We start from the raw sequence: 18,886 nt of genomic DNA, 5'->3' as shown, positions 1-18,886 counted from the left end.
TTGTGTATATGGGGAAATCTCAGGTGAAAGATACAACTAGTATACAACCAGCCGTGTTGGTAAGATTTCAAGCAAAAATATAAAGAAAAACCTTAAAGCAGACATGTCAGTAGGAAAATATGGTGCTTGACTAAGTAGGGCTTCTTGGCAGAATTCTAGGTATACCTTTTTATCTCAATGGGACTTTTCAGCACTGAGATATGTTGTCTTCTTGTTACTACACACATGAGGCTCTAGTGCCCAGGAGGCGTTCCAAAGCATGGCAAGGCCAAGGTCAGTCTAACCATTGTTCCTATTTATCTAGTGGCCATCAGTCAAATGTGGAAGGCAGATGCAGGCATGCCATGGGGTGGTGAAACAAAGGGGATGATTCTTGACTTGCCTAAGCTCTTGCTTTTCTGGGAATGCCCCCAAAAAAGAAAGCCAGTATATCTTGCCACGGAGAGGGCTATGGAGATAAAATCTAGATTCCTAGAATCCTGTTAAACGTGTAGTCCGGCTAAAATCTTTTTCTTACAAATTAACTAGTTTCAGAAAGTTATATATGTTTGTAATTTACTTCTATTTAAAAATCTCAAGACTTCCCATACTTATCACCTGCTGTATGTCCTGTGTGTTTTTTTTTTTCAGTCTGACACAGTGCTCTCTGCTGACACCCCTGTCCGTGTCAGGAACTGTCCAGAGCAGGAGAGGTTTTCTATGAGGATTTGCAGCTGCTCTGGACAGTTCCTGACATGGACAGAGGTGGCAGCAGAGAGCACTGCCTCAGACTGAAAAAAACACCACTTCCTGCAGGAAATACAGCAGCTAAGTATGGGAAGACTTGAGATTTTTAAATAGAAGTTAATTACAAATCTTTATAACTTTCTGAAACCAGTTGATTTGAAAGAAAAAGAGTTTTGCTGGAGTTCCCCTTTAAGATGTCATATTTAGCCATAGCTATCTATACTCTTTTCCTGCTAGCAGATTCACCTTGGAGATGTTTGCATATGTCATCAGTTTAGAGACAGTTATTAAAAGTGTATGAGCACTCTTACTTCTGCTGGTTGCTGTTCACTGTGAAGACACCCATGCGGTCAGACACTTAGGCCATGTTGCTGCTTTGTCCCTTCCTACATAGCATATGCCTCACTCTACCTCTGATTCTTGCAGCAAACACGGCAACAGGAACATAATTGCAAATTGGGATAAATGTTCATTTTACTTCACCTTTGTTTCTGCAAAAAAAAAGTCATCCTGTGAAACCCATTTAGGCTTTACACCTACTGCATCTAAATTCCTGTGTCAGTCCGTCTCCAAACACACAGAATGGGACCCCCTGACAGGCACCGCTGCTTTTTCCTGAGCATTGTAGTAGTATTTTGGCAATGTATGGCGATAAATCACAGAATGTTATTTTTTAGATTAGCTTCTTGCTTGTCAAGACGCCTGAATTAATTTGAGCGCACCTCCTGGGTAAAGCTTAGTGTAGGCAGATTTATTCATGCACAAAAAGTTACAATTTTTACCTTCTACAACAAGAACATACATGGCTCCACACAATGGATAAGTGAAGTTACTTTGTGTCAGTAACATATCTGGCAGCGTACCAAATGTTAATTTGCTCTTAGCTACTTGAGATTAAATGTAATTCCTTCCCTGAGCAGTTTTAAAGTAAGCAAGCATGAAAGCATTTTCTGAGTAATCTGGGAGGAATTGACATTTAAATGAGTTAGCATTACATCTGCACTTTAAGGCTATTCATTTCATAGATAAATTAACTACATTATTCTCTCTTTATCTTACGTTTTGAAAGAACTCCATCAGCAGGAGAAATGGCAGTCCAGGGTCAGCTCAGACTGCTCTTATCCCAACCATGCTGTAATTGGAACTTGCTCCTCGAAACACTGCTGCATCCTGATTGTCTCATTGCTAGAACTTTGCTGACTTGCTCAAGTAAGTACATCTTCTATTTCATATATGTCTTGCAGTATGCCTATGTACACTATATATAGCAGGGTTGGGGAACCTTCGGCCCTCCAGCTGTTGCCAAACTACAATTCCCATCGGCTGTCCAGGCATGATGGGAGTTGTAGTTTGGCAACAGCTGGAGGGCCAAAGGTCCCCCTATCCCTGAATGCATGCTTATATAGGTTAATAGGATGTAATTATATGTGCTGCCATATATCTGAAGCCTTCTTGCCATTATATTCTTAGGGTCCATTTACACAGAAAGATTATCTGACAGATTATCTGCCAAAGATTTGAAGCCAAAGCCAGAAATGGATTTGAAAAGAGGAGAAATCTCAGGCTTTCCTTTATGACCTGATCTCTGATTATAGTCTGTTTCTGGCTTTGGCTTCGAATCTTTGGCAGATAATCTTTCTGTGTAAATGGACCCTTATACAATTTGCAGTGTATCACTTATTAGGCTGAGAAGTCTATGTAGAAGTGCTATGCACAGTAGAAGTGGTTTTACTGTTAGGACCTGGGTAAGGCCCTAGTAAATGATTTGCTGATGGTCTTTATGTTAATAAGATAAGGTTGTAAAGCATAAACATGTCGTGTAATACACAGTGCACGCTATACAATTGAGTAATGTGTAGTAGAACTTTTTGTTCTAGTAGTTGCAAAAAGTTCATAAAAATAGTTTTTTCAGAGGTGCTCAGTAATAAGCTATAAGCCTGGCATGTTTAGAAGATTGCAGAAAATGCTTGTTCTTAATAGCAGACAGGTAGAATATTGTTTTGTAAGCTGATACACATATACAGTCTAATAATATTTGCTTTCTTCATATAGCACTTACATATTCCGCAGCACTATACAAAGCTTATTGTCACTGCTCAATGTCCTTAATGGGGATCACAATCTAAATTCTGCATATTCCTATTGGTATGTGATATATATATATATATATATATATAATCCAGTATAATAAGATGACAAGATGGATGTGTTTCAATGGACAAACCCCAAATATCTGAAACCATTGGAAATTAAATGATGCGTTTTGAGCATTTGTAAGAAAAGAAGGACTAAATCTGGAACGATTGCCACTTATGCTGATAAACAAAAACAGCAAGAAATTGATTTCTTAGAAATTAACCAAAGGAGTCTTAAAAGTCCCATGTAAATGCAGTTATTCTTCAGGTATTCTGCACATGATAAGAAGCCAAAGCCCCTTCATAGTTACTTTTGGCTGCATGTGGACGTCTTCCAAGCAGTAAGGACAAATTGCTTAGTGGTTCCCAGGACAGCAGGGAGGTGACAACATAGAATTACTAGTAGTAAACTCTTCGAAATGATGCCTGGCCTCACTATATGCTACAATTACTGGAAGAGGAACCTGGACTTATAGATAGGTAGTTAGAGTATTGGACATGTCTCGATAATCACATAACTTTTTAAAAGTTGACCATTTATATCTTTAGAAGGATAAAAAAAGGCTCCCTTTCTGGCATTGACTTTATTCTGCTCAAATAAGGAAGCCTAAACAATCCATGCATAGTATGATGCCATTAAGGGGAAGGATTGGGTCATTGCAAAATAACTGCTAAGTACCTTGGAAAATCTTGTGACATTGTGAGTACTTCTGGTGGATATTTCCACATCCATTTCCTAACCTGATCATCTTGTAGCCAAATGTTAGCTTTTCTGGTGACTAGACTGGATCAAAGCTTTCAGCCCAAGAATCTTGGCATGTATGAGGAGATGTCATGTTCTTCTCAACAAGATGTAAATGTGTTCTAAACTGTTCCCTAAGAAAATGAGCCAGTAGCTTTATTGTCAAATAATGTAGTATAAATCGTAGCAGCATTGGTAGCATGCATTTGGAGTGTTTTTATAGTGCAGTATGTGGGTCAAAGGGGTAGTGACTCTCCTTAAGGACAGCCCGTCATTAAGATGTTTGGAGACTTACAGAACATTGCTGCTCCACTGAGAATTCTGGGAAGAAAGGATATGCAAAATAGCTCTCATACCTCTTGAACAAAGTGATGTCCCTTCTAGTCAAGTCTCGCTCAGTCAAGGAGCCTTAGAACATTGACTGGGGATCTTACGCCAAGCCAAACAATCTTTATGACAAGCTCTCTTTAAGGAGAGTCACTACCCCACGTCGATAAACCTCTCACTAGCCAGCCAACACCGTGCTCTGCACTGATGAGGGGCAAAAACCCCAAAACAGCTGTCGGCAGATGGGAAATCTTTCCTTTTGGAGAGATTGTTTGGCTTGGCACAAGTTCCCCGATCTATGTTCTAAGGCTCCTTGACTAAGTGAGACTTGACTTGAAGGGACATCTCTTTGCTCAAGAGGTGTTAGAGCTATTTTTCATATCTTTTCTTCCCAGAATTCTCAGTGGAGCAGCAATGTTCTGTAAGTCCCCACATGTCTTTATGACAGGCTCTCCTTAAGGAGAGTCACTACCCCCTTGACCCACATCGATAGACCTCTCACTAGCCAGCCAACACCCTGCTCTGCACTGATGAAGGGCAAAAATCCTAAAACAGCTGTCGGCAGATGAGAAATCTTTCCTTTTGGAGATATTGTTTGGCTTGGCATAAGATCCCTGGTCAATGTTCTAAGGCTCCTTGACTAAGCGGGACTTGACTTGAAGGGACATCTCTTTGCTCAAGAGTTGTGAGAACTATTTTGCATATCCTTTCTTCCTATAGTGCAGTATAAAAGGTTTTCTTCAAAACCAGTGATGTTGAACATTCAGTATCATATGCAATAAATGTCACATTTATCTTCTTCACATCTCCAGAGGGTATTCTAGTTCACAGATAATACTTTTCCAGATATTTCAGCTATGCACGCCACCTAGTCAAAGTATTGAAGAAATAGTGTCTGGTATTGTGCCTTAGCCTAGACAAATAATCAGAAAAGAGTTAACTCTCTGTATGGTAATTCCATATAATTTAAGGAGTGAAATAGCTGGAAATTATGTGCTTTAATGGGAAATGAGCTGCCAAAGTCTCCCTTGTACCAAGATGTCAAAATATGGGGATTCTGGTCTTGTCCAAATATTGGTAAATATTGGTAATAGGCTATGGCATGGTGATCGCACCATAAAGGATTACCATGTCCAACACATGAGCATAAAAGATGGGCAAACAATTTATTAGTAGTGGGGTAGTTAACGATTTTCCCAAAGACTATACATGCCAAAAACAAAAAGAATATAAGGTAATGTAATGAAGGGTGACACACACTGGATACAAAAATCATTTACTGATGCAAATAACATTTACATTCTATGTATATGGATATTAACCTGGATTTGAGACAATGTATAACTGACCCCGATGCCCAATAGACAGGTCAGAAAACCCTCATGGGCCATATAGATAGTTAAAGATGCAGGCTAATAATATAGTAAAATGCGATATAAACTCATTATACCATGCTGTAATAAAACTACAGTATAAAATACCATGAGAAGATACCACCAAAGAGGCAAAGTGTTAGTACTGTGTACCGACCAGGACTAAGAAGCCTGGCCTGTATATGTATACATGCAAATAGAAATAAATGGCTCTGCATGAAATGCCTGTTTCTGTTCCTTTCATTGCTATTTCCCTAAGAATATTTGGCCATAGGGACAAAAATGGAATAATTTACTTAACTCTGCCCAGTGCACAGTATTACAATATAACTTAAAGGGGTTATCCTGGTTTAGAAAAACATGTCAGCTTTCCTCCAGAAATAACACCACTGTTTCTTCTTGGTGCGGGTCCGTAGTTTTGCCCCCCACCCCGCCTCATTAGCAGTCCCCGATCCTGTGTCCTGGTCTCCTCACTGGGACGCACGTGTCTTTGTGTTTCCTGACTACGTTGCCTGCTACCTTCACAAGACCTTCTAGCCTGTTTCCTGAATGCGTTGCCTGCCCTCTGCCCCCGACCTGCTTTCTCACTTTGTTTTTGCTCTGCCGTGCACCTTGGTTGCCACCGCTAGCAAGTCAAGCCAGGGGTATCGACCTGGGGGTCACCTGCCACAGCAAGCCCATTCTGCCTTGCGGTGGGCTCTGGTGAAGTCCAGTGGCTTCTTAGGCTCCGCTTCCTGGTGCAACTCGCTAGCGGCAGTTCAGCGGGTTTTCTACTCCAGCCGTTACAACTACTCTTTAGTTCAAGGGGTTGTCCAGTGAAATTTTTTTTTCTTTCAAATCAACTGGTTTCAGAAAGTTAAATAGATTTGTAATTTACTTCTATTTAAAAATCTCAAGTCTTTCCATACTTATAAGCTACTATATATCCTGCAGGAAGTGTTGTTTGTTTACATTCAGAAACAGTGCTCTCTACTGACATCTCTGGCGGAGTCAGGAACTGTCCAGCGCAGCAGCAAGTCCCCATAGAAAACCTCTCCTGCTCAGGACAGTTCCTGACTCCGCCAGAGATGTCAGTAGAGAGCACTGTTTCTGAATGTAAACAAACAACACTTCCTGCAGAATATATAGTAGCTTATAAGTATGGGAAGACTTGAGATTTTTAAATAGAAGTAAATTACAAATCTATTTAACTTTCTGATACCAGCTGATTTGAAAGAAAACATTTTTTCGCTGGACAACCCCTTTCAGTTTGGGTGTGGTATTGCAGCTCAGTTCTATTAAAGTGAGTAGAGCTGAATTGTAATACCACATACGACTTGGAACAGGGGTCGGGCTCTTTTTGCAAGAAAGTAACTTTTTTTTTTCAAATTCTAGACAACCCCTTTAATTGATGGTCTTTTGATTTGCTGTTTGTTCTAAGAAGAGTGTACTATACTTCACTGTCGCCCAGGGCGAGCTTTAGGTGTCCCAGTTATTGTCCCCCACCATACTTCTACTGATTTTCCTGGCGTATGGGGATAATGTGCTGTTGTATAATTAATCAGAAACATTATTAGAAGTTATTAGGGCATATAATGAGAATTGTTTGTATCAAGCTGTGTTGGCTTCCTCATTACAATGTAATCCGAAATGTAAAAGAAACAGTAGTATATGGTTAACAAGCACAAGGCCCTTTTAGTTATTCTGATGAACTGGGCTGATACATAAAAACAAGTGCAAATATTTGTTGTTTTTTTACTCCTTTTGTTATTATTACACCTATTTTGGCTAATATGTATTGTGTCAGGTCCTATGCACTAGATGCATATTTATTGTGAATCACAACTTTAATGCAAACAGATGTTAGGAGCGATTATTCCCTATTAGGCCTGCAAGGAGACTAAATCACTCAGTACACATGTAACAATCAACCAAACTGTTAAAAACTGCATGAATTTTGTCTGACTGCCAAAACCCTGTTTGCCCCATTATGAACCTTCCGTTGCCTGGGGGTGTCAGTGGAGCTTGTCACCCCTGATATTACAGGTGCAGGATTCCAATATTTTGCTATTTATGTTATGTACACATTTTAATAGACATTGGGCAGATGAAGGAATACTAAAGCATGGCAGGGGGAGGACGGGGTTAGAAATGCCTGCTGACAGCTCGATCTGTGCAAAGTTTTCTTCTTTACTAGATTGTGATATCCAAATATATTTTCTCATTAGAGTTACATGACCTTCAAAGCCCTGGTGCCATGTGTTATTTTAATACCTGGTTAATTAACATCTCCCCTTTTATCTGCACAGCAAACCTTCTTTGTTTTATCTAGATTATTTACACAGGCAACAAATTATCCTGGCATGGAAGTGGGCAAAGAACTTCTGTATTGTGTGCGAAAAGAAAATGAAGTCAATGCATTGTTCAGTCAGCCGTCCCCTTTACAGTAATACACAGAGCCAATGAATATATGCTAAGCAGTATAAATGAAGATATATGATGTATTGTTTTACAGAGGGGCAATATAGGGGTAAAGGGACAGACTGTTCCCTCGATACTGCATAAACATCTATTTAAAAATCCCTTTAGGGTATGTTCACATTGCGAAATACGCACGGAGACTTCACGCAGCCTCCACTTGAAGTTCCACCCGATGATATTTGCCGGCAAATTCTGCCGTCCACCCAAATAACGTCTGTTGAATGGACGTTCATTTTTAGGTGAACATCATTTTTACATGTCGTGAACCTAAAGCACAGCTGCAGGTCAGCTTTAGGCTATGTTCGCACACAGTATATTGGTCAGTATTTTTTTTTAACCAAAACCAGGAGTGGATTGAAAAAACTGAAACTGTGCAAATCGTTCCATTATTGTTTTTTCTCTGTAGATTTCATTCCTGATTTTGGCTACAAATACTGAACATAATACGGTCCAAAATACTATGTGTGAACATAGCCTTATTATGCAACACACTCTGCTGCACATCCTAGGCAAGCCCTAATATCATCACGGATACCAGTTAATGTGTTAAACAAAAAATATGAAATATAGGAGCTGTAATAGATAAAACACTCTACACTGGCCATTGAAGATCATAAACATATATAAAATCATTTCACTTCTAATTATCATGCCACTAAATCCTTCTAGCCACTACACGTCCTTTATCCACTTCTTATTTAAAGGAAAATTCTAGCATTTAAAAAAGAAGAAATCCTTCTAGGGGCATTTCTAATCATGAGGAGGGCGGGGAGGAGGGATGGAGGGGTGGTGCAAGGCTTGGGCACACCCACTCTGGGCCACGCCATTATGACACGGGGCTGCTAGTTTAAAAGTAGCTTTTTAGGACAATAACTGCATTATTCGCCTAACAGATCACAGGACAGATCTTGGATTGATTAAAAGCAGCAGCTATAATCGTTTTTTTTTTGGGGGGGGAGAGGATTGTGGGTACAGAGTTGCTTTAAAGGGGTGTTTTAAGTAATGACATATTGTTAGGATATGCTTTCAGTTAATGGTCAGTGGGTTTATGGTCAATGGGTTCCAAGGACCACAGTGTTGTTCCAGTGCTCCAGTCCCTTCATTTTGAGAATTGTGAGCGTCAGTGTCATAAAATGTGACGGCATAGCTTAGCAATATGCCATCACTTTATGAGGTGTCACTTAGGGTCCATTTACACAGAAAGATTTTCTGACAGATTATCTGCCAAAGATTTGAATCCAAAGCCAGAAACAGGCTATAAACAGAGATCAGGACATAATGGAAAGCCTGAGATTTCTCTTCTTTTCAAATCCATTCCTGGCTTTGGCTTCAGATATTCGGCACATAATTTGTCAGATAATCTTTCTGTGTAAATGGACCCTTAGCACCCTATTCCACAGGATGATTATCGTTCAGATTATCGTTAAATCGTTCGAATCTAAACGATAATCGTTCCGTTGAATAGCAGTTAATGGCTAACGACCGAATGAGAAATCTTTGATCGTTTAATAAGACCTGGACCTATTTATATCGTTGCTCGTTCGCAATTCGTTCGCATTGAATAAGACGTTTTTTGGTCATTCGCATTAGTGACTAACGCAATAGCGACGACAAGACGACTGCAAGAACGATCATAAATAGCGATTATCTTTCCATGTAAATGGGTGAACAATTTCAGGTCTTTTGCAATAGCAGTCGTCTGGATCATTTATCGTTAACGATTATGCGAACGATAATCGTCCCGTCGAATAGGGCCCTTAGACTCCGTTGAAACGCCTCTCTTTGCCTCATCGCATTGGGAGTAAGATAGGCTGAAGGGCGTTCAATGGACGCTAGGTCCCACCCAGGTGACAATGTAAAGGGCCTATTACACGGGTCGTTTAGAGGAGCAAACGAGCGCTGAGAGCACTCGTTTCCTCCTCGTTCCCCGCTCGCTGCCGCCGCTATTCAGCACGGCTGCAGCGAGCGGGTGAGTGCGGGAGGGGCGGCGGGGAGCTGCAGGGGGGCTACCCGGGTGATCGCTGATCGTCCGGGCAGCCCATAGGATATAGCAGCGTCTTCTGCCGAAGCTTCTATTCAACGGAGCGGCGGCAGCAGATCGCTGCTATATCAGTCGCTTGTTTTTCAACATGTTGAAAAACAAGCGACTGCAACGATCAGCCGACATGAACGATGTCGGCTGATCGTTGCACTCTATTCCACGGGACGATTATCAGCCAAATACGGACGATAATCGTTCCGTGGAATAGGGCCTTAAGTAATTGATGGTACCAATAACAGCACACAGAAAAAACAGGGTGACAGTATCACTTTAAATACTTTGTGATTTTTTTAAATGACTTGCTGTCCTGCTCCACCCAGCTTAAAACTGTATAACTATAGATGAATAAGAGGCATGGAATCTAAGAACTAAAGACCACTTACAAGGCCGGGGTCTTATAATAAAGGAATATTTTTCATTTAGCTGAATAATCCTATTAAGAAAATGCTTGGCTGTTCTGCATGTAGAGAAGGAACAATCTGTTCTTGATTTGATCTCACCAAGTAACTTCTCGCCTTACATCGACCAGGCCAAGAAGATAATTTAAAGTTGACATTTCAAAGCAAAAAAGTGTTAGCATGCCATCTGCACATTATTATAATTAAAGCCTACTTTGCCTGCTCTGTTTTATGTTTAACATTAATATCTACCTCCTGAAATGTGCACAGTGGTGAATAGGCAATTGCCGGCAGTTAGTAAACACTTACTATTTTATCTATTTAGAGCGACAGTACTATTAATCGTATACTTACCTGGAGAGCTGGTAGAGTTTGATGCCAGATCACAAGCAGCGCACAAGGTTAGTATGCACTGCTTGAGATCTGTAAAATTACAGCATGAAAATATATAATTTTGTGATGTCAGTTTCCATGTCTGCACGAACGATACAAGGATTGTTTGTTTAGCCTTGCCGCTCCATTTGTCATGCTTTGTAAAGGCACTGCAAACAAGCCCCCGATCTCGCTGATCGGCACTCAATTGTGTCCTTGTACAGCCCCATGTCAGCTCTTAGATAAAAGGAAAGCATTATTCACTAGAGATGAGCGAACTGGGTTCAGGTTTGAGTCGATCCGAACCCGAATGATCGGCATTTGATTAGCTGGTACTGCTTGGATAAAGCTCTAAGGTTGTCTGTAAAACATGGATACAGCCAATGACTATATCCATGATTTCCACATAGCCTTAGGGCTTTATCCAAGTTCAGCAGCCACCGCTAATCAAATGCCGAAAGTTCGGGTTCGGATCAACTCGAGCATGCTCTAGGTTCACTCAACTCTATTATTCACCCATCTAATAAATCAGACTCATAGGCAAAAAGATGGTTTTTCATAGTCACCAACCTCCACTTGAAATTCCACCCTTCCCATAGACTCAATGATATTTGCCGTCGAATTCTGCTGTCCATCCAACTAACGTCTGTTGTTTTTCAAAGAAAGGTGTTCTCCATAGTTACCACCTATTGACTGCACACATGCATGCCTCTTGCTATTCCTCCCATTCTACAGCCCCCTGATATCTTTCTCTCTCATGCATGTCTCTTTTGCCATAACAACACATCACCTGTTACGTACTTATCTGGCCATACCCCGGTGGTGATCTCCTCTGCACTGCTGCAGCGGGCTGACAGCCTTGTACCTGCCCGGCCGGCTGATGCTGCCCATAAGCAGCCTATCAGCAGCCAGGGGAAGGAGCACAGCTGTGCAGGAGCACCGGGGCTATTACAAGCTGCCAGGCGCTCCATGGAAATCAGGGAAGGAGATTTAAATAATTTGACTTAGTCTGCTGACTACTTTTCCCTGATGGCCCCATCACTTAGCATTGTAGGGACTGAGGGCAGCATGTTAAGTAGGCAGGGACAGAGGGCTGGGCTCAGTTAGGGCTAGCTGCACCCCCTTGACGTGACACCACCATTGTGCATCCAGCTCCAATGACCACCCTCCATATAAAAAAACACCACATTAAATGTTACTAAGACACTGCCGCTAGCATAGAATAAAGCAGTGAAATTGTGATGGTAATTAACTTAAAATCGGTGTTGAAAATGATAAAATTTAATAAGGTTACATCAGCCCATCGCGTTCAGGACATTATATCATTGGAACAGATGTTGTAATTTTTTTCAGCTATTACAAAATTTGAGTAATGAGTGTTAGGAATGACCTCATTGTTTTACAGCATCTGCTATTTATTATTATCCTGAAGAGACGGCTATTTTTCTAACAAATGTAGTGTTACACTGGTATGCACATTGATAGCACAAGCAGCCCAGTTCATTACATTAAGTCTGGGAAATTCTCTTATTGCCTCGCTTCGTTCTCATCTTTTTATTTTATTTATAATATTTAAAACAATTATAGAAATCTTGGGGGGGGATGGGGATTCACATTTTTTTAGCCACGAGGGGGCAAACGAAGGTTGCACGAGGGATGGTATTGGGAGATCAGGTCAGACATGTATGGAGGGGGTTGTGAATGGAGTGAATTAAAGTTCCCCTTTAAATTTATGCTAGTGACTACATTCAGCTAATTCCCCACACATGAGTTTTTACTCAGATTTAAAAGCTTAGCACAGCACTTTTTGATTGAGTAAAAACTTTTATACTTACAGGAAATAACTCAAACATACAAACATAGCTGACTACGTCTGGCCCACAGAAATAAATGAGGTCTGTGTCTGTTGTTGACAGGGTGATATTTTTGTATGGCCTTTAAATGATTGTATAAAAGCCAGAATGGCCCTGGAAAGGAAAAAGTCTCCCCTCCCCTGTTCTAAAGAGCCCACTGAAATTGTGGTACCTTAATGAGATGTCACCGATACAACAAGTGAGTTTCTATCAAGCGCTGGGGTCCTGGGTTCAAATCCCACCAAGGGCAACATCTGCAAAGAGTTTGTATGTTCTCTCCGTGTTTGCTTGGGTTTCCTCCGGGTACTCCGGTTTCCTCCCACACCCAAAACATACAGATAGGTGAATTTATATTGTGAGCCCTATTGGGGACAGGGAGCAATAATTGACCAAACTATGTAAAGTGCTGCGAAATCTGTGTGCGCTATACAAATAAAAGCATTATTAAGTGAAAGCCAGGGTTGCCGAGTCGTAAAGTGCATAAATGTTGTCATGGCTCTACTAACTGCAGAGCTTCAAACCTCACCTGGCATGAAGAATTTGCACACAAAAAATTGCACTGGGTTCTTAACGTGAATTTCCATGGTCAGCAGCTGCCCCTTACATCACCAAGCACAATGCCAAGCATTGAATGGAGTAGTGTAAAGTAGGGATGGTCCGAACCCTCCGAGGTTCGGGTTCGTATGGACCCGAACGCTCGGCATCAGATTCCCGCTGTCTGCCCGTTCCGTGGAGCGGGTGGATACAGCAGGAGGACCGCTTGGAAAACTGGGATACAGCCTATCGCTATGGCTGTATCCCAGTTTTCCAGGCGGTCCTCCCGCTGGATCCGCCCGCTGCACGGAGCGGGCAGACAGCGGGAATCATTACCGAGAGTTCGGGTTCGTACGAACCCGAACCGAACTCTGTTCGGACCATCCCTAGTGTAATGTATCCTACCATTGGACTTTTGGGTAGTGGAAAAGTGTTCTGTGGAATGATGATTCACGTAACCTATCTGTCAATCTGATGGACAAATGTGGAAAATGCCAGGAGAACATTATTTAGTGATAAAGCTATGGGGTTGGCCTAGGCTCCTTCGTTCCAGTAAAGGCAAGACATACCAATACATTTTGTATGCTTCAAACTTAGTAGGAACCGTTTGGGTTTGTCCCTTTTCTGGTCCAGCACAATTATGCCCAAAGTAAGATCTAAAAAAAGAGATGCTTGGGTGAGTTTGATATGAAATACTTTGACTGGCTTACATAGAACCCTGACCTCAACACCATCAAACACCTTTCGGCCGGGCTCACACAGCTTGGCCAGGTCACAGAACGTCCGCTGTTAGTGAAGGTCATCCTGGCCAGTACTGCAGTACCAGCTGGATGATCTTCATTTCTGTTGAATTCGGATGCGAGCGCACATGGGATCCCAATTCACTATTGCACACAATGGAGAGTGCGGCCGTGAACTGACATGTCTGTGCAGCCGCTATTCAATGAATAGCGGCTGCACAAAACTGACTTGTCAGTTTTTGTGCAGACGGTTGGAATCCCGGCCAGAGGGTATACTATGTGTATACGCTCCAGCCGGGATTCCATTCTTTCAAATACAACGTATTTTGCATAAATCACGGCCGTTGTTGCAAATTGCAACAACGGCCGCGATTTATGCAAAACATACGTTGTATGAATATGGCCTTAGGGTAAACAAGGATGGAGATTGTGAGCCAAGCTCTCTCATCCAACACCAAATAATCTTCTGGATGAGTGAGCAAAAATTCCCACAGACATCTCTACAATTTCACTCCCAGGGGAGTTGAAGGTGTTATAACTGCAAATTGGATGTCCTTTGGGTGTTACATGTAGATGTCTATTCCATAGTGTGATTGTTAGTAACATAATTGTTCATGTAGTGCCTAATGAATACAGCACTAATGTTCTTACTGGTTCAGTACTAAAGCCTTGGGAATGTTGGCTTAGCCCACACAGAATGGATGGCTTCACCATGTGTCGGTGACAGGTATGGTAAAAACCATGTGGTATGGAAAAATTAAACTAATTGTTATCACTTCCAACAAAATATATGGGCACTTGAGACGTTGATTTCCATATTGGAGTCGGGAAAGAATTATTCTCCCTGTGATGGGGCAATTGGTATCTGCCTCATGAGGGTTTTTGCCTTCCTCTGGATCAACACAGTAGGAATTCTATAGGTTGAATTTGATAGACTTTTGTCTTTCTTCAACCTTATTAACTATGTAACCCCAACACAATGCATGTACTGATGTCTAACAGCAAGGGAAATCTGGGCATTCATGTACCAGATTTATAACTTTCTTTTCTATAGGATTAAGCACAATGGGATGACTGAAAAACCTGTTATATATAAAGTCATTTGGTTCTGTCATTGTAAAGTGGCCTAACATTTGTCAGAAGTACAACACTGCTTCAGATTCTGTCTTACCTCATATTCACCACTGTACTCCATTCACTTACCTATTCAAATACCTGTCATCCTCTACAAAGACTGACAAATGTTTGATCAAGATCACATTACTACCCCGGTGCTCTCCTGTATTGAATTCTGCTCGCCGCTTTAATTATCACATGGATAAAATGACAGAAAGCATAAATCTATTGACTGGCCAGGTCCTTGAGCTGAAGCAGAATATGTGCCTTCAAATGACATTGTGTACTTATGAGAACAGCGTGCCTGGAAGAAAGCTGATACACTTGTTCCCGGGGACCATTTTAGCTTTGTGCATATAACGTGTTTTGTAACTGAATTTACAGATGCGTGAATACTTTTGGTAATGTATATATGAAATAGTGTGCATCTCGCTGTTAGAGATACCCCTGTACAAGGGATTGTATAAAGACTGTGAGCTCTAAGGTTACTTTTCTACAATGTCCCTTATGTTTCTGCCAGTGACACCCATCTAGTGGCCTGAGGCCATGCATGGCCCTCCTGTGCCTGACATGCAGCTCTGGGGTAGGCACATAGAAGAGGTGCAGAATAATGGCTGTACAAGTGCTTGCTCACTGAGGTTTGACCTCTGTTATGGAGGCAGTGTGGAATATTTATTATCTTAAAAAGTTGTAATGTATGCATCTGTCTATGTTAATGTGTATTTATACATATTATGTTTATGTATATGTATACATATTTTCTGTACAAACTTATAATATGCTTGTTCCTTTCATAGATATTTTACCAGAAATAAGAATAAGGGTCCTATTACACGGGCTTATACTGTAAACAAGTGCCGATCTGCTAGATGAGCGCTCGTTTACTGGGCCTATTACAGCGCCCAATAATCGTTTATCAAGGGCTGCACAGACATCATTACTGATGTCCTTGCAGTCCTTGCTTAAAGGGGTAGTGCGGCGCTAAACAATTATTAACTTTGTAATGTATGTCATGTCTGTGAATGGCCCCCTTCCCCGTGTTTCCCCCCACCCACGCTAGACCCGGAAGTGTGGTGCATTATACTCAACGGATCTCGTGTAGACACCCGTCCGCCATCTTCGGACAATGACGTAGTCTTCAGGAGGCCGGCCGAACCACTCCATCCGTCCCTCATGCCAGCCCCCCTCTGCCGCGTCATCAGCAGCTCAGCCGTGATTGGCTGAGCATAACTGTGCTCAGCTAATCGCGGCTGAGCACAGTTATGACGTGGCAGAGGGGGGCGGCATGAGGACGCATGGAGCGTTTCGGCCGGCCTCCTGAAGACTACGTCATTGTCCCAAGATGGCAGGCGGGGGTCGACAAGAGATGCGGTGAGTATAATGCACCACACTTCCGGGTTTAGCGTGGGTGGGAGGAAACACGGGGAAGGGAGCCATTCACATACATAACATACATTACAAAGTTGTATAACATTACCCCTTTTAAACAGTATACATTACTTATCCATGCTCCAGGGCTCCTGTGGTCTGCTTCTTCCTGGGTCCCGCGCACTGCAGCTTCACAGCGGCCTGTCTGAGCTGACAGGCCCCTCAGCCAATCACTGGGCGGGAGCGCCACAGCCAGTAATTGGCTTAGCGGCCTGTCAGCTCAGACAGGCCGCCCTGAAGGTAATGTATACTGTTTAAAATAGGTAGAAGCCAGCTCACCGGATTGCTGCTCCGCACGGTCCACACTCCAACAGGTGCTTGTGATTAGTCTCCAACGATACACAGGACCAATTAGGGAGCTTAGGGTTTAAAATCCAGCTCCATACGGAGATACAATTGTCATGATTAAGGATGCGATAGCTGCTCCGCACGGTCCACACTCCAACAGGTGCTTGTGATTAGTCTCCAACGATACACAGGACCAATTAGGGAGCTTAGGGTTTAAAATCCAGCTCCATACGGAGATACAATTGTCATGATTAAGGATGCGATAGCATCAGAAAGTTGTTGACATCTGTGTGTGAACACTACTGATGTATCTGTGGTCTTATGGGTCTGAATAAAGATTTCTATTCACCTGCAACACGCTGGTCCTGTGTATCGTTGGAGACTAATGTATACTGTTTGCATAGTAAGCAGCCACTGGCCGAGCATCGCTATTACATGTAGTGATGTGTGGTTGACGGCCAATGATTTTAGGTTTGGGCCTAAAGCAACGATCAGCCGTCTCTATTACTCGGAACAATAATTGGCTGAATCTTAACACTCTGTGTAATAGGGCCCAATTTCTCTATCAGCTTCACAAGGTAGATATCTTGAATGGTTTTCCAAGAGTCTTGAATGTGTTGCCAGAATTGCTAAGTACTCGTTGGCTGCTTTTATTTCACTTTCCAGTTTAACTTAATGCAAAAAATCTCAATTGGATTTAGGTTGGATGAATGTTGAAGCCACGTCATCTTACGCATTAACCCCTTCCCCCAATATGACGTCCAGGGACGTCATGAAAAGCAGTGGCAGAATGCATCATGACGTCCCTGGACGTCATGCTTTCCCTGCCTCCCCCCTCTGTCCCTGGGTGAGATCGGGCAGCAGGAGGAGGCTGTGTCACACAGCATCCTCCTGCTGCCACTGCCCGGAGGGGAGCCGCGCTCCCCCCCGGGCAGTTAACCCCATAAACGCCGCGGTCAATGCGACCGCAGCGTCTATGGGGAGATTCAGTGTCCCCCGCCGATCGGGCGGCGGGGGGAGGCTGCAGAACGCTGCCTTCCCCCACCGCCACTCAGTCTGTGTCCCCCGGCCCCCTCCCCTCGTCCTCCGATACCGGCGGATCGCCGCTACTACCTCTTTCGCGGCGAGCCGCCGGTACCGGGCATTACCGGCGCCGCCGATAGTTTTCATCTCCCCCCACCGTGAATCCACGGTGGGGGGAGATGAAAAATGTCCCCTCAGACCCCAGATCAGCCCCCCGATCACCCTCCCCGGGCGGCCATCAGATCCAAGATGGCCGCCCCCATCCCTGCTAACAAACGATGTTTGTTCGCAGGGATGGAAATGAATAAGTGATCAAAGCCCCATGCTCTCCGCCACCGGAGGTAGCGGAGAGCATGGGGCAGTGATCGGGGACCCCCCCGTGTGGTCCCGGAGCAGGCGATCGGCGGTATATACTATATACCGCCGATCGCCTGTTCCCAGTGCTGATCAGCACTTTTTATCCCCTGTCACCATAAATCATTGGTGACAGGGGATAAAAAGTGTCACCGTGCCCCCCCCCAAGTCGCCCCCCCACCCCCCCAGTCACCCCCGTCCCCCAGTCACCCCCCCTTCCGCACATACGTTACCTGATCCACGGAGCTCCGTCCTCCTCGACGTCCAGGCTGATTCTGAAGTGCGCATGCGCTCCAGAATCAGTTAGCTCTGAAAATTTAAAGTGACAGAGACCAATTTGGTCTCTCACTGAACTATGATTACTGTGATAGAAAATATCACAGTAATCATAGTAATACAGTGAAAATTAATGTATAAAGTACAAAAAGTGAAAAACATACAAAAAAATAAAACACACACTTTTTATTATAGTAATAATTGCAGTTTACTCCCAGATTACCCCTAGCCCCCCCAAATTACCCGTAACCACCGCAGGTTGCCCATATCCGCCCCAGATTGCCCGTATCCACCCCAGATTGCCCGTAATCACCGCACGTTGCCTATAACCACCGCACGTTGCCCATAACCACCGCACGCTGCCCATAACCACCGCACGCTGCCCATAACCACCGCACGCTGCCCATAACCACCGCACGTTGCCACTAACCACCGCACGTTGCCACTAACCACCGCACGTTGCCACTAACCACCGCACGTTGCCACTAACCACCGCACGTTGCCTATAACCACCGGACGTTGCCTATAACCACCGCATGTTGCCTATAACCACCGCATGTTGCCTATAACCACCGCACGTTGCCCATAACCACCGCACGTTGCCACTAACCACCGCACGTTGCCACTAACCACCGCACGTTGCCCATAACCACCGCACGCTGCCCATAACCACCGCACATTGCCACTAACCACCGCACGT

General features: G+C 43.3%; 1 protein-coding gene across 7 annotated transcripts in view; it reads left to right on the top strand.

Annotated features, from left to right (window-relative positions):
• The window catches only part of KIAA0825 (KIAA0825 ortholog), a 313,028-nt gene that overhangs the window by 110,626 nt on the left and 183,516 nt on the right, over window positions 1-18,886 (top strand). For all 7 annotated transcript variants that reach the window (XM_069962920.1, XM_069962918.1, XM_069962916.1 and 4 more), the window contains one exon: window positions 1,796-1,935. In XM_069962920.1, the coding sequence (XP_069819021.1) occupies window positions 1,796-1,935 (140 nt within the window). The remainder of the gene's footprint in view (window positions 1-1,795; window positions 1,936-18,886) is intronic.

The sequence above is a fragment of the Dendropsophus ebraccatus genome, chromosome 3 (assembly GCF_027789765.1).
Source record: "Dendropsophus ebraccatus isolate aDenEbr1 chromosome 3, aDenEbr1.pat, whole genome shotgun sequence".
NCBI lineage: Eukaryota > Metazoa > Chordata > Amphibia > Anura > Hylidae > Dendropsophus > Dendropsophus ebraccatus.
The sequence above is the reverse complement of the archived record's forward strand: the minus strand, read 5'-3'. Positions and strand labels throughout refer to the sequence as shown.